The following is a 19,608-nucleotide window of genomic DNA, read 5'->3' as shown; positions in this document are numbered from 1 at the left end:
GAGATCCTCTCAAAAAATTAATGTGCAGAAATATTGATTACTATTTCTGGTACAAAAGGAGGAATTGTTGAATATATTTGTTTGAGGAGTTTTATTAGTAGTGAAAGTGATTCCAGACCCTCCCAAGAAATCAAAATCAACATTTGGCATTGTTGGATAGTAAAGGAATCAATATTATAATAATGAAATTTAAAACTAGTATTTATATGTGTTTACACCAGATTTGACCAACCAATCAGAAGACGGCACTTGAAAAAAGGGACACACGAAGATGATCTGCTAAAACCGGCAATCAATTGCACCCCACAAAGCACCATCGACAGGGGAGAGCCCTCAACACCTAGGATTGCCGATCATGGCAAAAGACTCGTTTTGTTAGGCATTTCTCACAAGTACACGTGGCACCTCCTCAGATAATGTCCAGAGTCCCACATTGAAATTCCACTCAAGATGCACACCTCCCAAAGTCTATAAAAAGGGGCACAAGTCCCAAAAAGGAGGTAACTGCGACATTCGGCAATTCAACCATTACTCTGTCCAGATCACTATTCACTTCATACTTATTCTAATCTAAGCATCGAAGAGCATTCGGCCGGTACCACACCAGTGCCAAAAGGCTTATCGAGCGTTTTTTGTCTTGCAAATCAACCGCTCTGCCAAAGATCATGCGGGGCCGAAGGTGACATCATCAATAAGTTGGACCCAAAAGTGTCCAATCATTTTTGAGCATCAACAATATGCAATTGGGGACTGATGTTAGAAGATACCATTTCAAATATCAAACCCTCCCAAGACACCACGGCTTGGAAGAATTCAATATAGTTTGGCTGATAATGTATTTGTTTATTTGAAAATATTGAAGGACTGAGTACTAATAAAATTGTACCCAATAAGCAATAGCAACCCCAAACTAGAATACTGATTTCAAAACAGCGGCCGCATAGTCTCTATTATTTAGTGGAGACAATTAATTGTCTCAAAAATCAACTTAAGAGACAAATCAAAATCGGTATTCAGTGTGAGTTCTCAAAAATTAAGATGCATCTTGAATCTTGTACGAGTCTCCAAAGTTTTACATTGGAAACAAATTTATACTCCTTCCCTCTTTTACTAATCTAATATAATGCTCTATTCTAGAACCGAAGTTGGTCGCATTTTATTTGTATGATCTTAGTTAGTACTTCTCTTTTGATTAGTACGACTTCTCATTTTATTGTGAGGTTGTTATTGATGTGAACACTTTTGGGTCCGCACAAGAAAAGTTAGTGAAAAAATTATTGAAAGTAGATGGACGTATGCATGGTCATGTATTTTTGGGTCTTATTATGCATAGGCAATATTTTTTTAAATACAAGTGATAGTCTGAAATTATAAGGGGAGGGATTTCTCACACTCTAATAAGGTGCCACGGGGGTTTAAACTTGAGACCACCAGTCTGCAAGTCAAGACCCTTTTTCATTTGGTTGGATCCGTTGACATGCGCTTGCAATTTAATTTGTCCTTTTTTTTCCCTTCAAAACATAAATCTTTTAGTTAAAAAGATGCTAACGAACTTTCCTAAAATATTCCTATCACCAAAAAAAAAAAAAAAAAAAGCTTTCCTAAAATATCTGAAAAGTTGATATTACAAATGATTCAATATGAGAAAATTTTAAAATATAACTGTCATACCGTCATGTAGTATTACTAAGACCGCAAAGGTACTTCAATTCATCAAATTGATTTTGAATTGGCGAAGGGTAGAAATGTTCATAATCTCCTGCACTTCTGCAAATAGACTTAAATTATTACTTTAGCTTGAGGCGTAATAATCTGAATATCAAATTATGAATATTATTTGAATCCTGAATCCCAGTTGTCCACGACCTCAAAGAGATCAAGGAGGAACTTCCACGTTTGATATTTGTGAAAGGAATGTATGGAAGAATCTATATGAGATCGGCCACATAAAGCCTTTTTATGTCATCAACTATATCATGTCATGCTTCATTCTTCTTTTACTTTTGTTCGGGCTTCGTCACTTTCATGTACAGTTTTTCATTTTAATTTCTCGCTCCTATGTAAAATCCTCAAGTCTTAGATACGAATTAATATGCAAAATTGTGAATGACAGAAAACACATATTTGGATCATTATATGGCTTTGATATCAACATGTTAAATAAGTTTATGTATTGGCTACTTTAGTGATAACTTCATGTATTACGTTTTATAGAAAATTTGACTTCTCCCCTTCAAAATAATTTTTTCTTACCAGCGGTTCATGACCCTATTTTTCTATAAATAAAACTTAATTTTTATAAGTAAAGTCTGATGACTAGAATCCAACTTAACAAGTTACCTAATCAAGCTTAATGTGTTAGATTTAATATTTTTTAGATCCCTTAAATACCCCCACTTACTTTGTTATTTGAGTTTTCTCCATTTATTGTCTTGAATATATGTTAAACATATTCTCTGCAATTCAATTGCCATTAATGTTTGTCATTTCATTAGTGTTTTATTTTCAAATGTGAAATTAAATTGGCATAGGCATGTGTATTTATCAAGAAAGAGAATGAGAGGAATGGAAGTCATTCCCATTCCAGACCACTCCTTTATTTACTTGCATGTTGGAATGAAAAGTGATGCGGGGCTCACATGTAATCGTGACTTTGATTCCTAATATAGGGGCAAGCAATGGCATTCCGGATAGGGGAGATGGTATTGGGCATGGATGAATTAGAATGGACATTTTCTATCCAAATTCCCCTCATATATTTTGTGAAAACACCAAAAGACCAACCAAAAAAACAAGTTGATGCCATTTTCTTTCACTAGAATAGACGACACTAAATAGATGACGAAAGTCATAAACATTGTGTTCTTACTTTATCAAACGACAATTTGACCTTAAAACCGTCGTCTAGAGGGTGTAAAATTGTTAATTTAAAAATTTCCCTCTTGTAAGAACGACGATTTTTAACCAACTGTCATTTGTCTTATTTACATCAGGGGCAAAATCCTGAAATTCACTGTAGCGGAGCGGAAGATCCACGGAACTTAAAAATCACGTCATGACCTCCTCAACCGAAAACAAAGACTCGGTTGACCAAAAAAGACAAAGACTTAGGCACTTTTTGAGAAAAATAAAAATAAAAAAACAAACGAAAAAAAAGAAGCTTGGAATTTACCCCAGGGTCCCCAACTACATATCCAACGCTATTAAATTAGGATAATTAAGTCATTAATCCCATAAGGTAATGCAAGATTAGCAAATCAACTCCATCATGAAGTCAGTATAAACTATGAAGAAGGAATCCCTTGTGTCTTTTTGGTTTTGGCCACATAAATTAATTGTCCCTCCCTGTCTGTTTATCTCCAAGTAAAACCCCAAAAATCTTGAGTTAATTTAAACATAAATACAGTATGGGAATTGGCACTACGTCTCCTGATTTTTATTCAGTAAAATAAGAACAATGGGAAAAGTCAAAGAAAAACATGAGTACTTTCTCCTAAGAGTTTAAAAAAGATGGTTAACAATATGCTCTAAACATGAAATCAGCATCCTTTAGAAATCCAATTTTTATTCAAATGAGATGCCATCCAGGTGTCCATTAATGAAGTAGTTGAGTGGGTATATTTAATTGGAAAGGTAACATTTAACTGATTGCATACAATCCGATTAAGAAATTAGAAAGTCACACTGTAAAAATCATAGATCAGAAAACAAGGCTAATAGGGCAGGTTATGTTCTAATATGTTATAAAGTAACATCTTCATAAATGGTTCAAACTAGCAAAAAGATAAAATTAAGGGACATAGAACTAACAAACAATATATATATATATATATATATATATATATATATATATATATATATATATATATTCTAACATCAGTTCATTGCAGTATTCAACAGTAAAGTGTAAAGGATATTCCTCATTGTGTCCTAGTAGAATTATGAATACAACTTCGCTGATAAAAATTAAAGAGGAGATTTTCATACCGTGAAATATGCAGGAATTTTAGGAATTACAATCTTGAATTGTTCAAGAGACAGACCTTATCACATAGTTAAAGTAAAAATTGTGTAAAGCACATTGTCAAAAGAAATCTTGCCATAAACTATAATAAAGTCTAAATTTATTTCATTAGGGAATAATCATAAAAGGTTTTTGCTTTTGGCAGGAATCATTGAAGGTCATCACAAAAATTTGTACAAAAAACAGACCATTTAGAAGCTTTTGGCATACAAGAAAAGAAGCAATCTTCCTCTCTTTTTTTTGTGTGGAAGAATAAATAATAAAGGGCACAACAGTGTCATATCTAATTAAGCATTCAAATAAGAAGCATAATCTGACAAGTAAATGTATTCCAGCAATAAAAGTTCCAAAAAAAAAAAAGGCCGAACTTAAATTAGGATCAGGAAAGATGCACAGGGCAGGCAATTATGGCTTATACACTTCAAGGAAGGTGAGAAAATAAGGGAAGGGCTACGATACAGACAAATTTGGAATTTGGAATCAAGCAATCATTATATTTCAAGACAGTCAAGGGCATAACTTACATATAGCTTTCATATGGACTAAGGCCAATTCAAAAAACACAGCAAAATCTGTTGAGAGTAATATAGACTTTTCCTTAATTGAGTAGATAAGTAAATACATTTAGCATGTGGTTAAATGAATTGAGAGTCAAAGAGATAAAGATGGATTAATTGTAATTTAGGTTCATATATTAGCATTAAATTTGGGGGATGAACATTAGAAGGAGGAGCTGTGTTACTTTTTTTTGGTGAAAACCAAGGTATCCCCCGCGCGATTGCGGGAACTAACCCTCGAGGTACTGTCGGGCGCAAAGCGGGGACCTCTCCCAACAAAGTCTGCTCTATTCGCAAGCGCCTGGGATCGAACCCAGGACCTCTTGTTTAAAGGATTCAAGCCCCTTCCACTTGGACCAACTCCTGTTGGTAGCTGTGTTACTTCAGTTGTATCAAATAGTATGAAAGTTTGATATGAGAATAAGAGTTTATGGCAGTTTTGGTTCTTCTCTTGAAACGTTGTTGTTGGACTTTTACCTGCTTCAAAATCTAGCAAGATATTTAGAACACGGGACAGACCGTATAACCTATTTTTGCTTACTTATGAGAAATCCAACAACTCCAATTTGGGGTAGACATATTATCCATACTTCATCACAATCTAATATGCCATACAAATCACCAATGAAGGTTGGTCAGAGTGGAAGGGGCTCTGGTCGTTTAAGCAAGTAGTCTCAGGTTTGAGCCCTTGTGGATGCAGAAAATTTTCTTGGGAGAGGTCCCCGCATATGCACCCGACAGTACCTCGGAGGATTAGGCCTGTACCATGCTTGGGGATAGCTTGGGAAACCAAAATAAAAAAATTATATGCCATACAAATCCTAAATAAGTTTCGCACACACACAAAATGTGTATTTGTTTTCACTAACTTTACCTTGAAGTACGACCAGTCAAATAAGCACACAATTTATCATTCCATTATCACACAAATACCAGAGGTTCCCTAACAAATATCCAATTATTGTTATGACAAATATAAAACATGACAAAGTGCTCAACCAAAGTATTGATCTTCAGTTTAGCAATATAATAACATAATTATAAAAGTGTTTCCCTGTTTTGGACAAAAAGTCTACAAAGAAAATAAAAAATAAAAGAGAAAAAAGATTTACTTAATTGCTTTTGCTGGAATTGTTATTCACTGGATATTAATCAGTAGATGGTGGTATTTAACAGTGATTAGAGTAAGAGAGTAGAATAAGAGAAAGTATATAAACAAATGGAGTTTTATTGATTGAAAACTGAAGGAGGAAGTATTGAGATGTTTTCTTCTCTGGTGTTGTACTTCTCTTCCTTCATCAGATTACTTTTATACAAAAACCATCTTCATCTTCTATCGAAAGACCTCTCCTTTCTCTATCCCTTATACACACTTTCAATCTTCTGTACATTTCACATGCACTCTTCACAGTTCTGTACACACACTTTCACATGCACTCTTACACTTCACATGTATACAACAAAACAAACAAAGTTTTCACATGGGTAATGTCACAACCCGATTCGAAAATAAAGAATATTCCCGAATTATGGCGTGAGTCATACCATAGTCATAAGAATAAAATCCTACAACCATGATATGATGAGAAATAGAGCCACAAAATACAAATTTACTTAACATTACAAAATCAGAGTCGCAGTAGCTTGTAGTTAACTACACACTAGGATTTTTAACAAACGGTTGACTACTTACAAATATGAATTACACAATCAACAACAAAAACCTAGCGGCTTGGTTGAAACCCGCTTCCACACTTCGCCTTGAATCCTGCACAATCTATTAGGGTATGAGCATTCTAATGCCCAGTAGAGTACCGTCAAACCCCTCAAAGTCAGCTATCACAGTTAATCAAAGTGTCATGCATCAAGCAACACAAGATATATGATAATTATGTAATCAGACCAGATAAATAAATTTGCATATGCGATGATGTCATGAACTCACTCACTTCTAATCCCACTAATTCATATCCTAGGGCAACAAGCCTGCATGTCCCATACCATGCGTTTTACCACTGTGGCTCCGAATACCCTAAAATATGAACTAGCGCCCATCCGTCCCTTAACCCATTTTTCTTTTGTTTACGAATTTCTCAACTTTCACTTATCATTAGAGGCCCTGCTCCCATCACCTTAATATATTCAAGCTATGCTCCCATCACCTGAATATATTCCACATTTTATTCAGATATATCTAAAGCCTTCTCCCACCCCTTAGATATATCTCAAACGACACACACACACCCCAAACACCACTGTCTTTATGATGCATATGTAATGCAATGCAAACATCATTTATTTCTGCAGAATAATAATATAGATAATAACAATAATATTCCAGGCTTAATCACATGCATAATAACATTCACTCAACGTCAAATAATATCCACGGAGAAACATCAACAATAATATTCACATAACATCAAATAGTATTCACCGAGCAACACAACAATAATATTTATAGTACTATATATAATCACCAGGATTAAAAGTGACATAGCCCAATCATCGGGAAATCAGGAAACCCTACCTCAAGTCCAGCTAGCTTAACCTTGTGCAGTTTCGTCCTCGAAAGTACGCAGAGTAGAACACCTAATTAAGATAATTTACTGATTAAAATTTATTGGAAATAAGGAAACAAATTTGAGTGTCCTACTAGCGCACGTAGACCTAAAACCCCAAAATACATTTGACAAGTTGTTTGACCCAATTGTTACTCTCTTAACCTCACATCCAAGCAAGCATAGAACCAAGCGTTTAAGGAAAAACTAATCTATTCCCCTCTTATAATAGTTCTACTATTTGGGATGTTTAAAATCAGGTGGTTCGGCTTTAGACTCATAAAGAAAATTTAAAACATCAATTTAAAACTAAAATTTCAGTTTTGCTAAACATTTGGGTTGGAACACGTTAACTTTGAAAATTCACTAAATATTGAGTTTAAATTAAAATAATGTAAAACTTTCCATATCACAACTAGACATAGAAACGTTAAAGATGTCAAAATTTGATAAAAATTAGGGTTAAGGAAGCATGTCAAAATAGAAACCCAAAACAGACTAGGCTGCATAACGTTTTTTTTTTTTTTTTTTTCAGGTTTGTACACTTTATTTTGAAAAATCACCAAAATTACAATTTACAACCAAACTGGATAAAACTTTCCAGATCTGAAGAAAATACGAGAAAGTAAAACATACTAAAATTTCATGAAAATCCAAGTTTTGGAAGTTTTCAAACACTTACTTCAAAACAGGGTATTGTTAAGCTCATAATTTCATACATATACATGCCCAAATTTATTTACTTCTTTTGCTGAGTTTCCTAGATTTCTATGTTATTTGCCTCTCTTTGTGTGTTTTGTAGGCAAATAGAGCAAGAGAGCATAATTCATGCAATTCAAGCATGTTAAGGCCTAATTTGGATGAATAGATGAAGAGCTTAAAGACAAACTCATTTTGGCTACAGCCCCCTGCCAGTCCAGTTCCGTAGGTCATATTGCAAGCTTTGTTTCAACAACCTACATAGCTCGAATGAGGCCACATTCTTCATGAAAGTTGTTCCAATGGGTGTGTACTATAACATATCCAAAATTCAGCCCCATTGGATACATCTGGAGTCCGTTACCTAGCAAACACAGAACCATGCTCAGGATGGATCTTATCAGCGCGGAAAATGAGTTAGCAATTTGTTTCGGCCTTAACTTCTTCCTCCGACCTTGGATTGGCCCAAATAACATATGGCTGGAAAGAAGACATTCCGAACTTCAATTTCGAGTGCTTAAAGTCCTAATTTGATTAATAGAAGCCCAAGTTGTAAGCCCTTGAAGTTGCTGGTCATGCTGACCTCAGCATGTGCTGGTTGGATGCTTGGTCATGGTGAGCTAGGTATGAGCTATCATTTCTGGTTGGAAGCTTGGTCATGGTGACATGAAGATGAGCTAGGGCTGCTGGTGGGATCTATTGGTGAAGTGCATCAACCAATTCAAGATTTTCTAATACAAGTGCATCACCCAATTTAGATTTTCTAATACAAGTGCATCAACCATTTCAGATTTTATAAAACAAGTGTTGTATGCATTAGCCATATTGAATTCAGATTTTCACTTCCCCTAGGCCTATAAATAGGGAAGTTCTCTAAGCTTGTAAACACACCCCAAGGGGGGGAGCTCTCAAACACTTCTCTAGAGCTCCCTTCCCTTCTCTCCCTCAAATTCTCTTAGTTTTGCTTTCTAGTTCTCAATTCTAGCTTTCCTTTTGCTTCTTAGTTGTAATTTATTTTTCTTTGTAATGTAAATTCTTTTCTTAAGTTTTCAAGTTTAATTAGTTTCCAAGTTTCAATTATGATTTTTGTTCTTATTCATTATGCTTATAAGTTAATATGCTAGTTTGAATGATTGATCACCATTTAGGCTTGCATGTTAGCTATCTTGGTTTGAATTAAGAGTAGACACCATGCTTTAATTCGAATTGAACTATGAATAGGAAGAGTATGTATGGACATTCGACAACAGGGATTAGATACATGCTTGGTTGTTTAAATTGTTCTTCTATGCTTAATGGGTTTCTAATGCTTAATTTTAGGTTAGACAACAAATGATCAAATTAGGGAATTAGGAACACAGGGTTATGACCACACACCATGGCTTAATCATACTTTAGCTAGAATCAATCCATTAATCTAATTGAACTTGGGAACTTATTTGCTTGAGGTATTTCCTTTTTCTTGTTTTATTTATTTCCTTTTTTCATTTTTGTTTTGTGTAGGAGAAATGAATGGGATCATTCAATCACCAATCCTCGTGGGATCGACCTCGCACTTACATACGCTATACTACCGAACGGCTCGTGCACTTGCGAGTATCACAAGTTGAGGATGCAGCTTAATCCATTTTGGTGCAGCTGTATCTACGCAACAAGTTTTTGGCGCCGTTGCCGGGGATTGGCAACATAGTTTGGTTCTATTTCTTTTCCCTACTTTTTTTTATTTTTATTTTTCATTTTCATGTTTTTCTAGACAATTTCAAGTTTTAAAGTTAATGATGTTAATGGACCAGTTGTGTTTGTAGTCCAACAGAAAAGGACAATTGCCCAACAAGCAAGAGAACTGGGTTTAAGTCCCAGCTTACACAACCCATTGATGCTTGTTGCTTTGAAGCATGGAATTGGATGTGTGTTGATATTCCTTTTCAATTTAGTTTTTATTTCCTAATCCTTTTAATTCCATTTCAAGTTTGTGTGTTTGTTAAGAAATTTATGACAGGTTAATAAAGAGGGAGAAAGAAGGCAATTTCAAAGATAGGAAGTGTGGAGTAGTGGGAGAAGTCGCGACCTCCAAATGCATCACGCTCGACCTAATCGCTTCAAGGGGAAGTATTTCGATCCTTTCTCTTTACTTGTTTTGTTTTTATTTTAGTAATTTTAAGTTTATGTTTCTTTTATATAAAAAAAAAAATTTAAATTTTTTTTTTATATGAGCTGACTCGTGGTAACTCCAGTGAGCGTCTCCGTCAATACAGTGTCTAGGAGTTCTTTAGGCGACACCTTCGGTGTCTAAGAAGTTTGGGTTTTAAGCGGGACCATTGTGACCCCTCCAACCTTCCCGGATCCCCTGGCTGTGTTTTCTGAGGCCCTTAACTGGTCATCCTTGAGTTACTTGTATATTTGTGTGTTTTAATAAATTAAAAATAAAATATTCAATTTGCAATTTGAAACCTCTCGTTTTTCTTTTCTGTTTCTTTTCTTTGAGTCATTTTCAGTTTTCCTTCCCACACCAATGATAAATCTTGAGTCTAACTTCTAATATGGCTCTTAGGAATTTGATAAGCATTGTGTTAGGTCTGAATCTTATTCTTTTGCTAGCTAAGTCTCACATAATTATGCTTGAGCTTTTTATGCACTTTAGCCATGATTATACAACTCTTGCATGTCTTACCCAATTGTATGCATTTTTGCTTGTGTGATTCACTGGAATGTCAAGTTTATAACTAAGATATGATTTAGGCCATCTTTGTTAAGCCTCTTTCTTTTTCCTCCATCAACCCATACAATACATATTCCATTGTAAACCCCTTTGTGCTCAAACACTTAGCCATTTCTTTCTATCACCTTATCATCCATTAAACATCCTACCATCTAGGGAACATGTAGAGTATGATTGCATTTCAGATTGTATTCAAGGCAATAAATGAGCTATAAAAAAAAATCAAAAGAAAAAGAGAAAAGAAGTGTGGCCAATGTAGTCACAACCCTAGGGTGATATAAGGAGAAATAAAGGTGATCTAGGGTAAAGAGCCGCAAAATTGGGCCAAATATTATACAAAGTGTGTAAATGTCAAAATCAAATTGTGAAGTGATTCAATTGCAAAATCTGGTGTTGTGAGCTTTTCAATTTTTGTGCCTTACATTTCAAATGTCAATGATCTTGTTTATATGACATGCTCTACTTTGTTCCTTAGACTTTGTGTTCCAATATCCATTCTTTGTCTAACCATTACCATAACCCCATTACATCCATAAGTAAAGTCCTATTGATCTTGGTTTAGCTTGGCAAACTTGTGTTCATTCTTGCAAGAATTTATATCGTTGTTTGAGAAGCATGAGTTGTATCTTCATGGCTACTTCACACACACACACCTTGAGCATGATTTTTGTGAGATTGTGGTAGCACTTGAATAATGTTTAGAACTTCCTTAGTGCTTGTTTTGTTCCTTGTTGAGCCATGTCTATGAAGTTTAACATTTTTGTCCGGTTGGAAGGTTAACGTTTTTGTTTTTTTTTTTTTTTTGTTTGTTTTGTTTTGTTTTGTTTTGTTTTGTTTAGTTAGAAAAACGTTTGTGGGTATCGTATCTGTTAAACCCTCAGGAGACACAACTCCTCCTACTAGGGATGCCTAGAGGTTTAAAGGCTTGTTGCATACGCTCAATGCAATCGAGTTACCTACGAAAGTGGTCTAGTTAACTTCTTATTTTGTTTTTAGCTTTGTTTTTCTTTTGTTTTGCTCGAGGACTAGCAAAATCTAAGTTTGGGGGTGTGTTAAGCTCATAATTTCATACATATACATGCCCAAATTTATTTACTTCTTTTGCTGAGTTTCCTAGATTTCTATGTTATTTGCCTCTCTTTGTGTGTTTTGTAGGCAAATAGAGCAAGAGAGCATAATTCATGCAATTCAAGCATGTTAAGGCCTAATTTGGATGAATAGATGAAGAGCTTAAAGACAAACTCATTTTGGCTACAGCCCCCTGCCAGTCCAGTTCCGTAGGTCATATTGCAAGCTTTGTTTCAACAACCTACATAGCTCGAATGAGGCCACATTCTTCATGAAAGTTGTTCCAATGGGTGTGTACTATAACATATCCAAAATTCAGCCCCATTGGATACATCTGGAGTCCGTTACCTAGCAAACACAGAACCATGCTCAGGATGGATCTTATCAGCGCGGAAAATGAGTTAGCAATTTGTTTCGGCCTTAACTTCTTCCTCCGACCTTGGATTGGCCCAAATAACATATGGCTGGAAAGAAGACATTCCGAACTTCAATTTCGAGTGCTTAAAGTCCTAATTTGATTAATAGAAGCCCAAGTTGTAAGCCCTTGAAGTTGCTGGTCATGCTGACCTCAGCATGTGCTGGTTGGATGCTTGGTCATGGTGAGCTAGGTATGAGCTATCATTTCTGGTTGGAAGCTTGGTCATGGTGACATGAAGATGAGCTAGGGCTGCTGGTGGGATCTATTGGTGAAGTGCATCAACCAATTCAAGATTTTCTAATACAAGTGCATCACCCAATTTAGATTTTCTAATACAAGTGCATCAACCATTTCAGATTTTATAAAACAAGTGTTGTATGCATTAGCCATATTGAATTCAGATTTTCACTTCCCCTAGGCCTATAAATAGGGAAGTTCTCTAAGCTTGTAAACACACCCCAAGGGGGGGAGCTCTCAAACACTTCTCTAGAGCTCCCTTCCCTTCTCTCCCTCAAATTCTCTTAGTTTTGCTTTCTAGTTCTCAATTCTAGCTTTCCTTTTGCTTCTTAGTTGTAATTTATTTTTCTTTGTAATGTAAATTCTTTTCTTAAGTTTTCAAGTTTAATTAGTTTCCAAGTTTCAATTATGATTTTTGTTCTTATTCATTATGCTTATAAGTTAATATGCTAGTTTGAATGATTGATCACCATTTAGGCTTGCATGTTAGCTATCTTGGTTTGAATTAAGAGTAGACACCATGCTTTAATTCGAATTGAACTATGAATAGGAAGAGTATGTATGGACATTCGACAACAGGGATTAGATACATGCTTGGTTGTTTAAATTGTTCTTCTATGCTTAATGGGTTTCTAATGCTTAATTTTAGGTTAGACAACAAATGATCAAATTAGGGAATTAGGAACACAGGGTTATGACCACACACCATGGCTTAATCATACTTTAGCTAGAATCAATCCATTAATCTAATTGAACTTGGGAACTTATTTGCTTGAGGTATTTCCTTTTTCTTGTTTTATTTATTTCCTTTTTTCATTTTTGTTTTGTGTAGGAGAAATGAATGGGATCATTCAATCACCAATCCTCGTGGGATCGACCTCGCACTTACATACGCTATATGCAGCAGAATCAAAACAATTCCAGTAGGATAGTCTCTACTTTGAAATTTCACAAAAAATCAATTTAAATTCAAATGGCACAAAACCAACTTTGAAATAACCCTTGAGATATTCATTTTGATGTACCAAAATCCCAAAATGAAATTGGAACAAAATCACAATGAAATAATCTAGAACTTCACAAAAAACACACTTTGAAAGATATATATATATATATATATATATATATATATATATATATATATATATACTTGAGGCATTCCAACCAAAACTTGGGTTAAAAACTAGTACTCAAAGAGACAAAAAAAAGAAGAGCTTCAAGCTTTCAAAGAATCATTTACTTGAGATGCTAGTGGCTAATTGGAGCAATTGAATGATAAGGAACAAGCCCTTTAAGAGAAAGTACACATCTATAACAAGAGATTCAACATAATCAATTGAACAAGTTTTGTGCACACCAATTTTTAGAGAGTTATAATGATTACTTTTGGATGATCTTTGGATATGTTATAAAGGGGAGAATTTGGAGTAACTATCATGAAGAAACCATAGTGTTTTGAGCTTTTGAAATAAGTGTTTTGGACTGAAAACGAGGGAAGGAGCCAAGGTTGAAGACTATAAACAAGTTCCACTCTAAACGTTCCCAAGGTGGCTAGAGAAGTCCGATCAATCTGAAATTTTGATATGTTATAATAGACAGCATTTCAAACAACTTTGATGAAGGAACCAAAGTCATTTGAGTACATGAAGTCGCAGAAACAAACTGAAACCGAGCATACTGCAGTGAAATCAGGGAATGGTAAACTTATTGTGATCATACCAACGTTTCAGAGCCTATACTAGTCGGATTGAGCTGAAATTTGAGTATGTTGTAGGAATCATGGAAATGAACAACTTTTATGAAGGACGTTTTCTCATTTGAGCTTCCGAAATATGAGTTCTCAGCAGCTTCAAGAAAGTGACGAATTTTGGATTTTGAAGAGGAACAAAAGAAGAATGAGGAAGAAAGGGATGATACAATGAATGATGAGGATAAGAGTGAATTTATGATTGAAAAGCCTTAATTAGACCAGGTGAGTCATCCCTTTGGAAGAGGGTGATAATACAATGAATGGGAAGAAGAGGATGAGAAAGAATCTTAGGCTAGACTAGGTAACTCACCCCCATAGGTTTACAACTCATCCAAAATCAGATTTTTTGAAGACAAAGTAAGTGGGAAGGGGGGAAGAATGAAGGAGGGAAGAAATGCTTGGCTTACACGTTGCCTCATTCTCTTTTTTTTCTACAAGGGTACTTTGGTAATCTTTCACACATAGGGGTATTTTGGTCATGTTTGTCTAACTTGAAATTAAACCCCACTTAATTTAATAATCTCAAATTCAAAATCACTTGATAAAATACCCACAATCATTCTCCACCATTAAATTATTTTTCACTAAAATATGAAAATCAACCTTGAATTTTTCGGGGTATTACAGATAATAAACAAAGAAACAAAGCAATCATAAACAAGGCTATAGGATGCTGTTTTGGTCTTTTGTGGAAGAGATATAGGCTTGGAGTTGCATGTCTTTAGTCTTAAAGATGAGGGGCCTACCTTTATGTTTTTTTGGAAATATTTTGGCCTTTCACTAAATTCTAATTTTTTCTTGTGGCTGAAAACGAAATTGATTAAAATAAATAAATAGAAATACGTTGAATGCCTAACTAAAACATTATTGCAATATTTAAATTAAGGGATTTTTTTAAGGAGAAAACATCTAGCAACAAAGAGGAGAAAAACTTACATATTCTGAGGATACCGTTGTGGCATTATGATCGGTTCATAATTGTATATCATTTTATACCCTTCTAGCTTATGATTTGGTTATGTTTTTGAGTTAAACTTGTGCTTTTAATCCTTTTTGTGTTTATCTTTCAGTTCATTGAGCTTTAGGTAATAATGATGGCTTTAGAGAACATAATTCATGCAATTCAAGCATGTTAAGGCCTAATTTGGATGAATGGATGAAGAGCTTAAAGACAAACTCATTTTGGCTACAGCCCCCTGCCAGTCCAGTTCCGTATGTCATATTGCAAGCTTTGTTTCAACAACCTACATAGCTCGAATGAGGCCACATTCTTCATGAAAGTTGTTCCAATTGGTGTATACTATAACATATCCAAAATTCAGCCCCATTGGATAACTCTGGAGTCCGTTACCTAGCAAACACAGAACCATGCTCAGGATGGATCTTATCAGCGCGGAAAATGAGTTAGCAATTTGTTTCGGCCTTAACTTCTTCCTCCGACCTTGGATTGGCCCAAATAACATATGGCTGGAAAGAAGACATTCTGAACTTCAAGTTTGAGTGCTTAAAGTCCTAATTTGATTAAGAGAAGCCCAAGTTGTAAGCCCTTGAAGTTGCTGGTCATGCTGACCTCAGCATGTGCTGGTTGGATGCTTGGTCATGGTGAGCTAGGTATGAGCTATCATTTCTGGTTGGAAGCTTGGTCATGGTGACATGAAGATGAGCTAGGGCTGCTGGTGGGATCTATTGGTGAAGTGCATCAACCAATTCAAGATTTTCTAATACAAGTGCATCACCCAATTTAGATTTTCTAATACAAGTGCATCAACCATTTCAGATTTTATAAAACAAGTGTTGTATGCATTAGCCATATTGAATTCAGATTTTCACTTCCCCTAGGCCTATAAATAGGGAAGTTCTCTAAGCTTGTAAACACACCACAAGGGGGGGAGCTCTCAAACACTTCTCTAGAGCTCCCTTCCCTTCTCTCCCTCAAATTCTCTTAGTTTTGCTTTCTAGTTCTCAATTCTAGCTTTCTTTAATGTTTTCTTAGTTGTAATTTATTTTTCTTGTAATGTACATTCTTTCTTAAGTATTCAAGTTTAATTAGTTTCCAAGTTTCAATTATGGTTTTTGTTCTTATTCATTATGCTTATAAGTTAATATGTTAGTTTGAATGATTGATCACCATTTAGGCTTGCATGTTAGCTATCTTGGTTTGAATTAAGAGTATACACCATGCTTTAATTCGAATTGAACTATGAATAGGAAGAGTATGTATGGACATTCGACAACAGGGATTAGATACATGCTTGGTTGTTTAAAATGTTATTCTATGCTTAATGGGTTCCTAATGCTTAATTTTAGGTTAGACAACAAATGATCAAATTAGGGAATTAGGAACACAAGGTTATGACCACACACCATGGCTTAATCATACTTTAGCTAGAATCAATCCATTAATCTAAATTGAACTTGGGAACTTATTTGCTTGAGTTACTTTCTTATTTTCTTCCTTCTTTTATGTTCTTTGTTTTTGTTTCTGTTTTGTGTAGGAAAACTGAATTGGATCATTCAATCACCAATCCCTGTGGAATCGACCTCGCACTTACATACGCTAAACTACCAACGGTTCGTGCACTTGCGAGTATCACAAGTTGAGGATGCAGCTGAATCCATTTTGGTGCAGCTGAATCTACGCAACACATTATTCCAAGTCAATCATCTATTCATGTGTTTTAATTTTCTGATATGACAATGCAACTTTTCGACATGGCAACATATGATAGGTTTGGACTATCGTCACAGTGGCATCCCCATTACATGTAAATTCTTCTCAACAAAGAGGAGTTAATGACATATATAATTTGTAAATATGTCATAATACACCAACACTTTGGCATCTAATTCAAAATTGGATTTTATTTAAATGTAATAAAATATGGGTTATTGTCTAGAGTATTTTAGTTGTATGGGTTTATTTCTTAATGACCGAAACATCTCTTTAATAAAGTTGGTCAAGGAACCCATTTAGCGAAGGTTTCGATAGAATGCGGTGACATTGACCAAAAAAATTGTGTGAACCAAAAATCAAGTTTGATTGATTTGAAAGTTTGCCACAAATAGGTGGGGAATATGGACCTTTTGGAATATGTGCAATCTAAACTCTTATGCTTTGCGTCGCGTGTCACGTTTGCTGTTTAATTGAACCTTTTTTTTTTCCTCAAAAATCCTATCCTTACTTTTGGCTTAGCGTAGGGTTTAACATATGACGGAGAGAGAAATGATCTTGCTACATCTTTCTCTCCTTGCCACTGAGTTTCACTTTTGGCTTAGTAATTCTTTAGTTATGGGACGAGCACATAAGCGATCGTAGATCAAAAGTTATGAGGAAAGAAACTGAGTTTTTATCATAGATAGCCAAAAGCCGGTGAAACGAAAGAATTAATATACATTGTCAAAAATGAAAAAAAGGGAAGTGGGTGCATTAATTTACAAATGCTCTATTATTTGTTGTAGAGATGTGTAAGTACCAACTATGGCAACTACAACTCCCATCAAAATTATACACCCTATAATCAACATTTCGCATCCGAGATTTCGATAAGTACCTGAAATTTTAAGGTAGCAAACGCATGGTATTATAAGTGAAGCTGTGACACTCAAAAATGCTCCAACCAGAGACATGAGATAAGCAAAAAAGGGTATAGCCAAAGCTACTATAACACTGCTGATTACCAAGGAAGTGCTGAGAAATAGGCGGAAGCTTCGACTTTTTTTGCAGTGACTTGGAAACCAATTTTCGGCAGTATTTAGGATTGGTGTAACCATTAAAGCATATTTGGATAATGGATTGATAAGGGTGGTCCATATTGCGATTTTTGAGCTAAGTTCTTCAGTTGGGAGGTTTAAAGTTATCTGTGATTCGACTGTTGACCCGAACATTAAGTACCCTAAAACTGCCATTGATGCATAACCAAGGGTGCATAAAATAAAGCACACGAGGAGGACCTGCAGCAAAGAAACAACAGATTGAAAATTAGTAAGCAGCAAAGCATGCATACGCTAAATCTCATTCAGATGTTAGGAAATCGGCCAACAATGTATATCAAGTTTACATTTTGTACTTACATTCGGGAACTGACGTTTGTTTTTCATTGATTTGTAGAGCGTAGGGAACACTGGATGCGCACAATAGCAGAAGGCATATAAGCTAACAGCAGTAGGGATTCCACTCCAATTAAGTGGGACAGATCCCTCTTGATGAAATCCAATTCCATCAAAAACAGCAGTCCACAAAATTGACCCAATAATGATAACAGATGAAAAAACCCCACTTGCAGAGATATAAGAAAGAAGGCTCAGGCTATCAAACCACACAGTTGGCAGAACAATAAGTCCACCAAGTATTGTAAAGCACTTCTTCCCACTAATTGTTAATCCGGCCACTTGCAATTTCATTTCTGGAAATAAGTTGTGTAGGTTATCTCCTTCTAGAATTAGGAAAGCAGTTGCAACTAAGTAGAGTTCTGTGTTCATGAAAATTGACAAAACTATTTTTCCCTTTTTCCCAAATGCATGTTCACCAATGTCAGGATAAGTTCTTATAGTAGAATCTTCATCCATACATCTTTGAATTAACAAGCCTGAGTAAAAGGCAGCAACAGCAATTACAAAAAGAAGTATCAAGCTTAGCCACCCTCCTGATGAGAGTGCATAAGGAACTGATAGCATCCCAACTCCTGAAACCAAATTAAAAAGAGAAAATTTTGGTTCATTCAATTTGCTTTAAGTAATGAAATGGTAGAGAAATTAAATTTATTAAGATGAGGTTCAGCTGCCTATGTACATACATATATATAAAAATGTTGAAGCAATTGGTATATATAACAAGGAGAAGTACCTGATAGGGCATTGAGTCCATTGAAACAAGTTTTCAAAACAGAGGTTGTTTTAGTTTGGTGATCACAGTCAACTGCCTCTACTTCCTCATATTGTTGCCTTTCTTCACACACAAGAGGAAAGGTCAACGATGATCGATCAAGCACATCAGCAGCATCCATTGGAGAGAGAGAGAGAGAGAGAGAGAGAGAGAGAGAGAGAGAGAGCAGGGTTTGTGATCTGCTGAAAGTTTAAAGTAACTCTTGAGAGCTTAAATTAGAAAGAACATGTGATATATATTCTTAGAAGACTTCTTTGTTTATTACTTTTTCAAAGTTGAAGATGTTGCCAAAGCAACTATGTATATATATAAATGGATGAGTGCATACTCGTGGAACACGAGAAGTATGATATATTGATCCAATGATCCGGCATAAAAAATCGAATCTTACTTGACTATATTTTAAATTCTGCACATGATCATTTATTTATTATACACGTACAGGTTCACTTTTTAATTTTAATTATTTTCTGCAGCACATTTTTAGGCGTGTTGGCTCTTTCAACTGTGCAAAATCGACAGTCCTCAAATTTAATGGATTAAGCAGTTCTTGTCGGGCCAATGAAAATGGTGGATATTCCCGACTGAAGCTCTTTTAAGCAAATTTGTATTTGAATACTACCGATATTTGAGAAGAGGAGAATCGACCGACATAACAAACAAGAGTGAATAGTCTTAATTACTTTACTTATA

At 35.2% G+C, this 19,608-nt stretch overlaps 1 protein-coding gene across 2 annotated transcripts; it reads right to left on the bottom strand.

Annotated features, from left to right (window-relative positions):
* Positions 1 to 17,357: 17,357 nt before the first annotated feature.
* Positions 17,358 to 19,220, bottom strand: LOC110755151 (amino acid transporter AVT1I-like). Of its 2 annotated transcripts, XM_021956324.2 has the most exons (4): positions 18,877 to 19,219; positions 18,105 to 18,715; positions 17,712 to 17,984; positions 17,358 to 17,584 (listed from the first exon to the last, which is right to left on the bottom strand). In XM_021956324.2, the coding sequence occupies exons 1-4, from the start codon at positions 19,034 to 19,036 to the stop codon at positions 17,552 to 17,554; spliced, it is 1,077 nt and encodes a 358-aa protein (XP_021812016.1). In that variant the 5' UTR covers positions 19,037 to 19,219; the 3' UTR covers positions 17,358 to 17,551. The 2 variants fall into 2 exon arrangements, with proteins under 2 accessions (XP_021812016.1, XP_021812015.1); XM_021956323.2 differs by having other exon boundaries at positions 17,358 to 17,984; positions 18,877 to 19,220.
* Positions 19,221 to 19,608: the final 388 nt, after the last annotated feature.

Source organism: Prunus avium, chromosome 3, assembly GCF_965620075.1.
Source record: "Prunus avium chromosome 3, drPruAviu1.hap1.1, whole genome shotgun sequence".
NCBI classification, from domain to species: Eukaryota; Viridiplantae; Streptophyta; class Magnoliopsida; order Rosales; family Rosaceae; genus Prunus; species Prunus avium.
The sequence above is the reverse complement of the archived record's forward strand: the minus strand, read 5'-3'. Positions and strand labels throughout refer to the sequence as shown.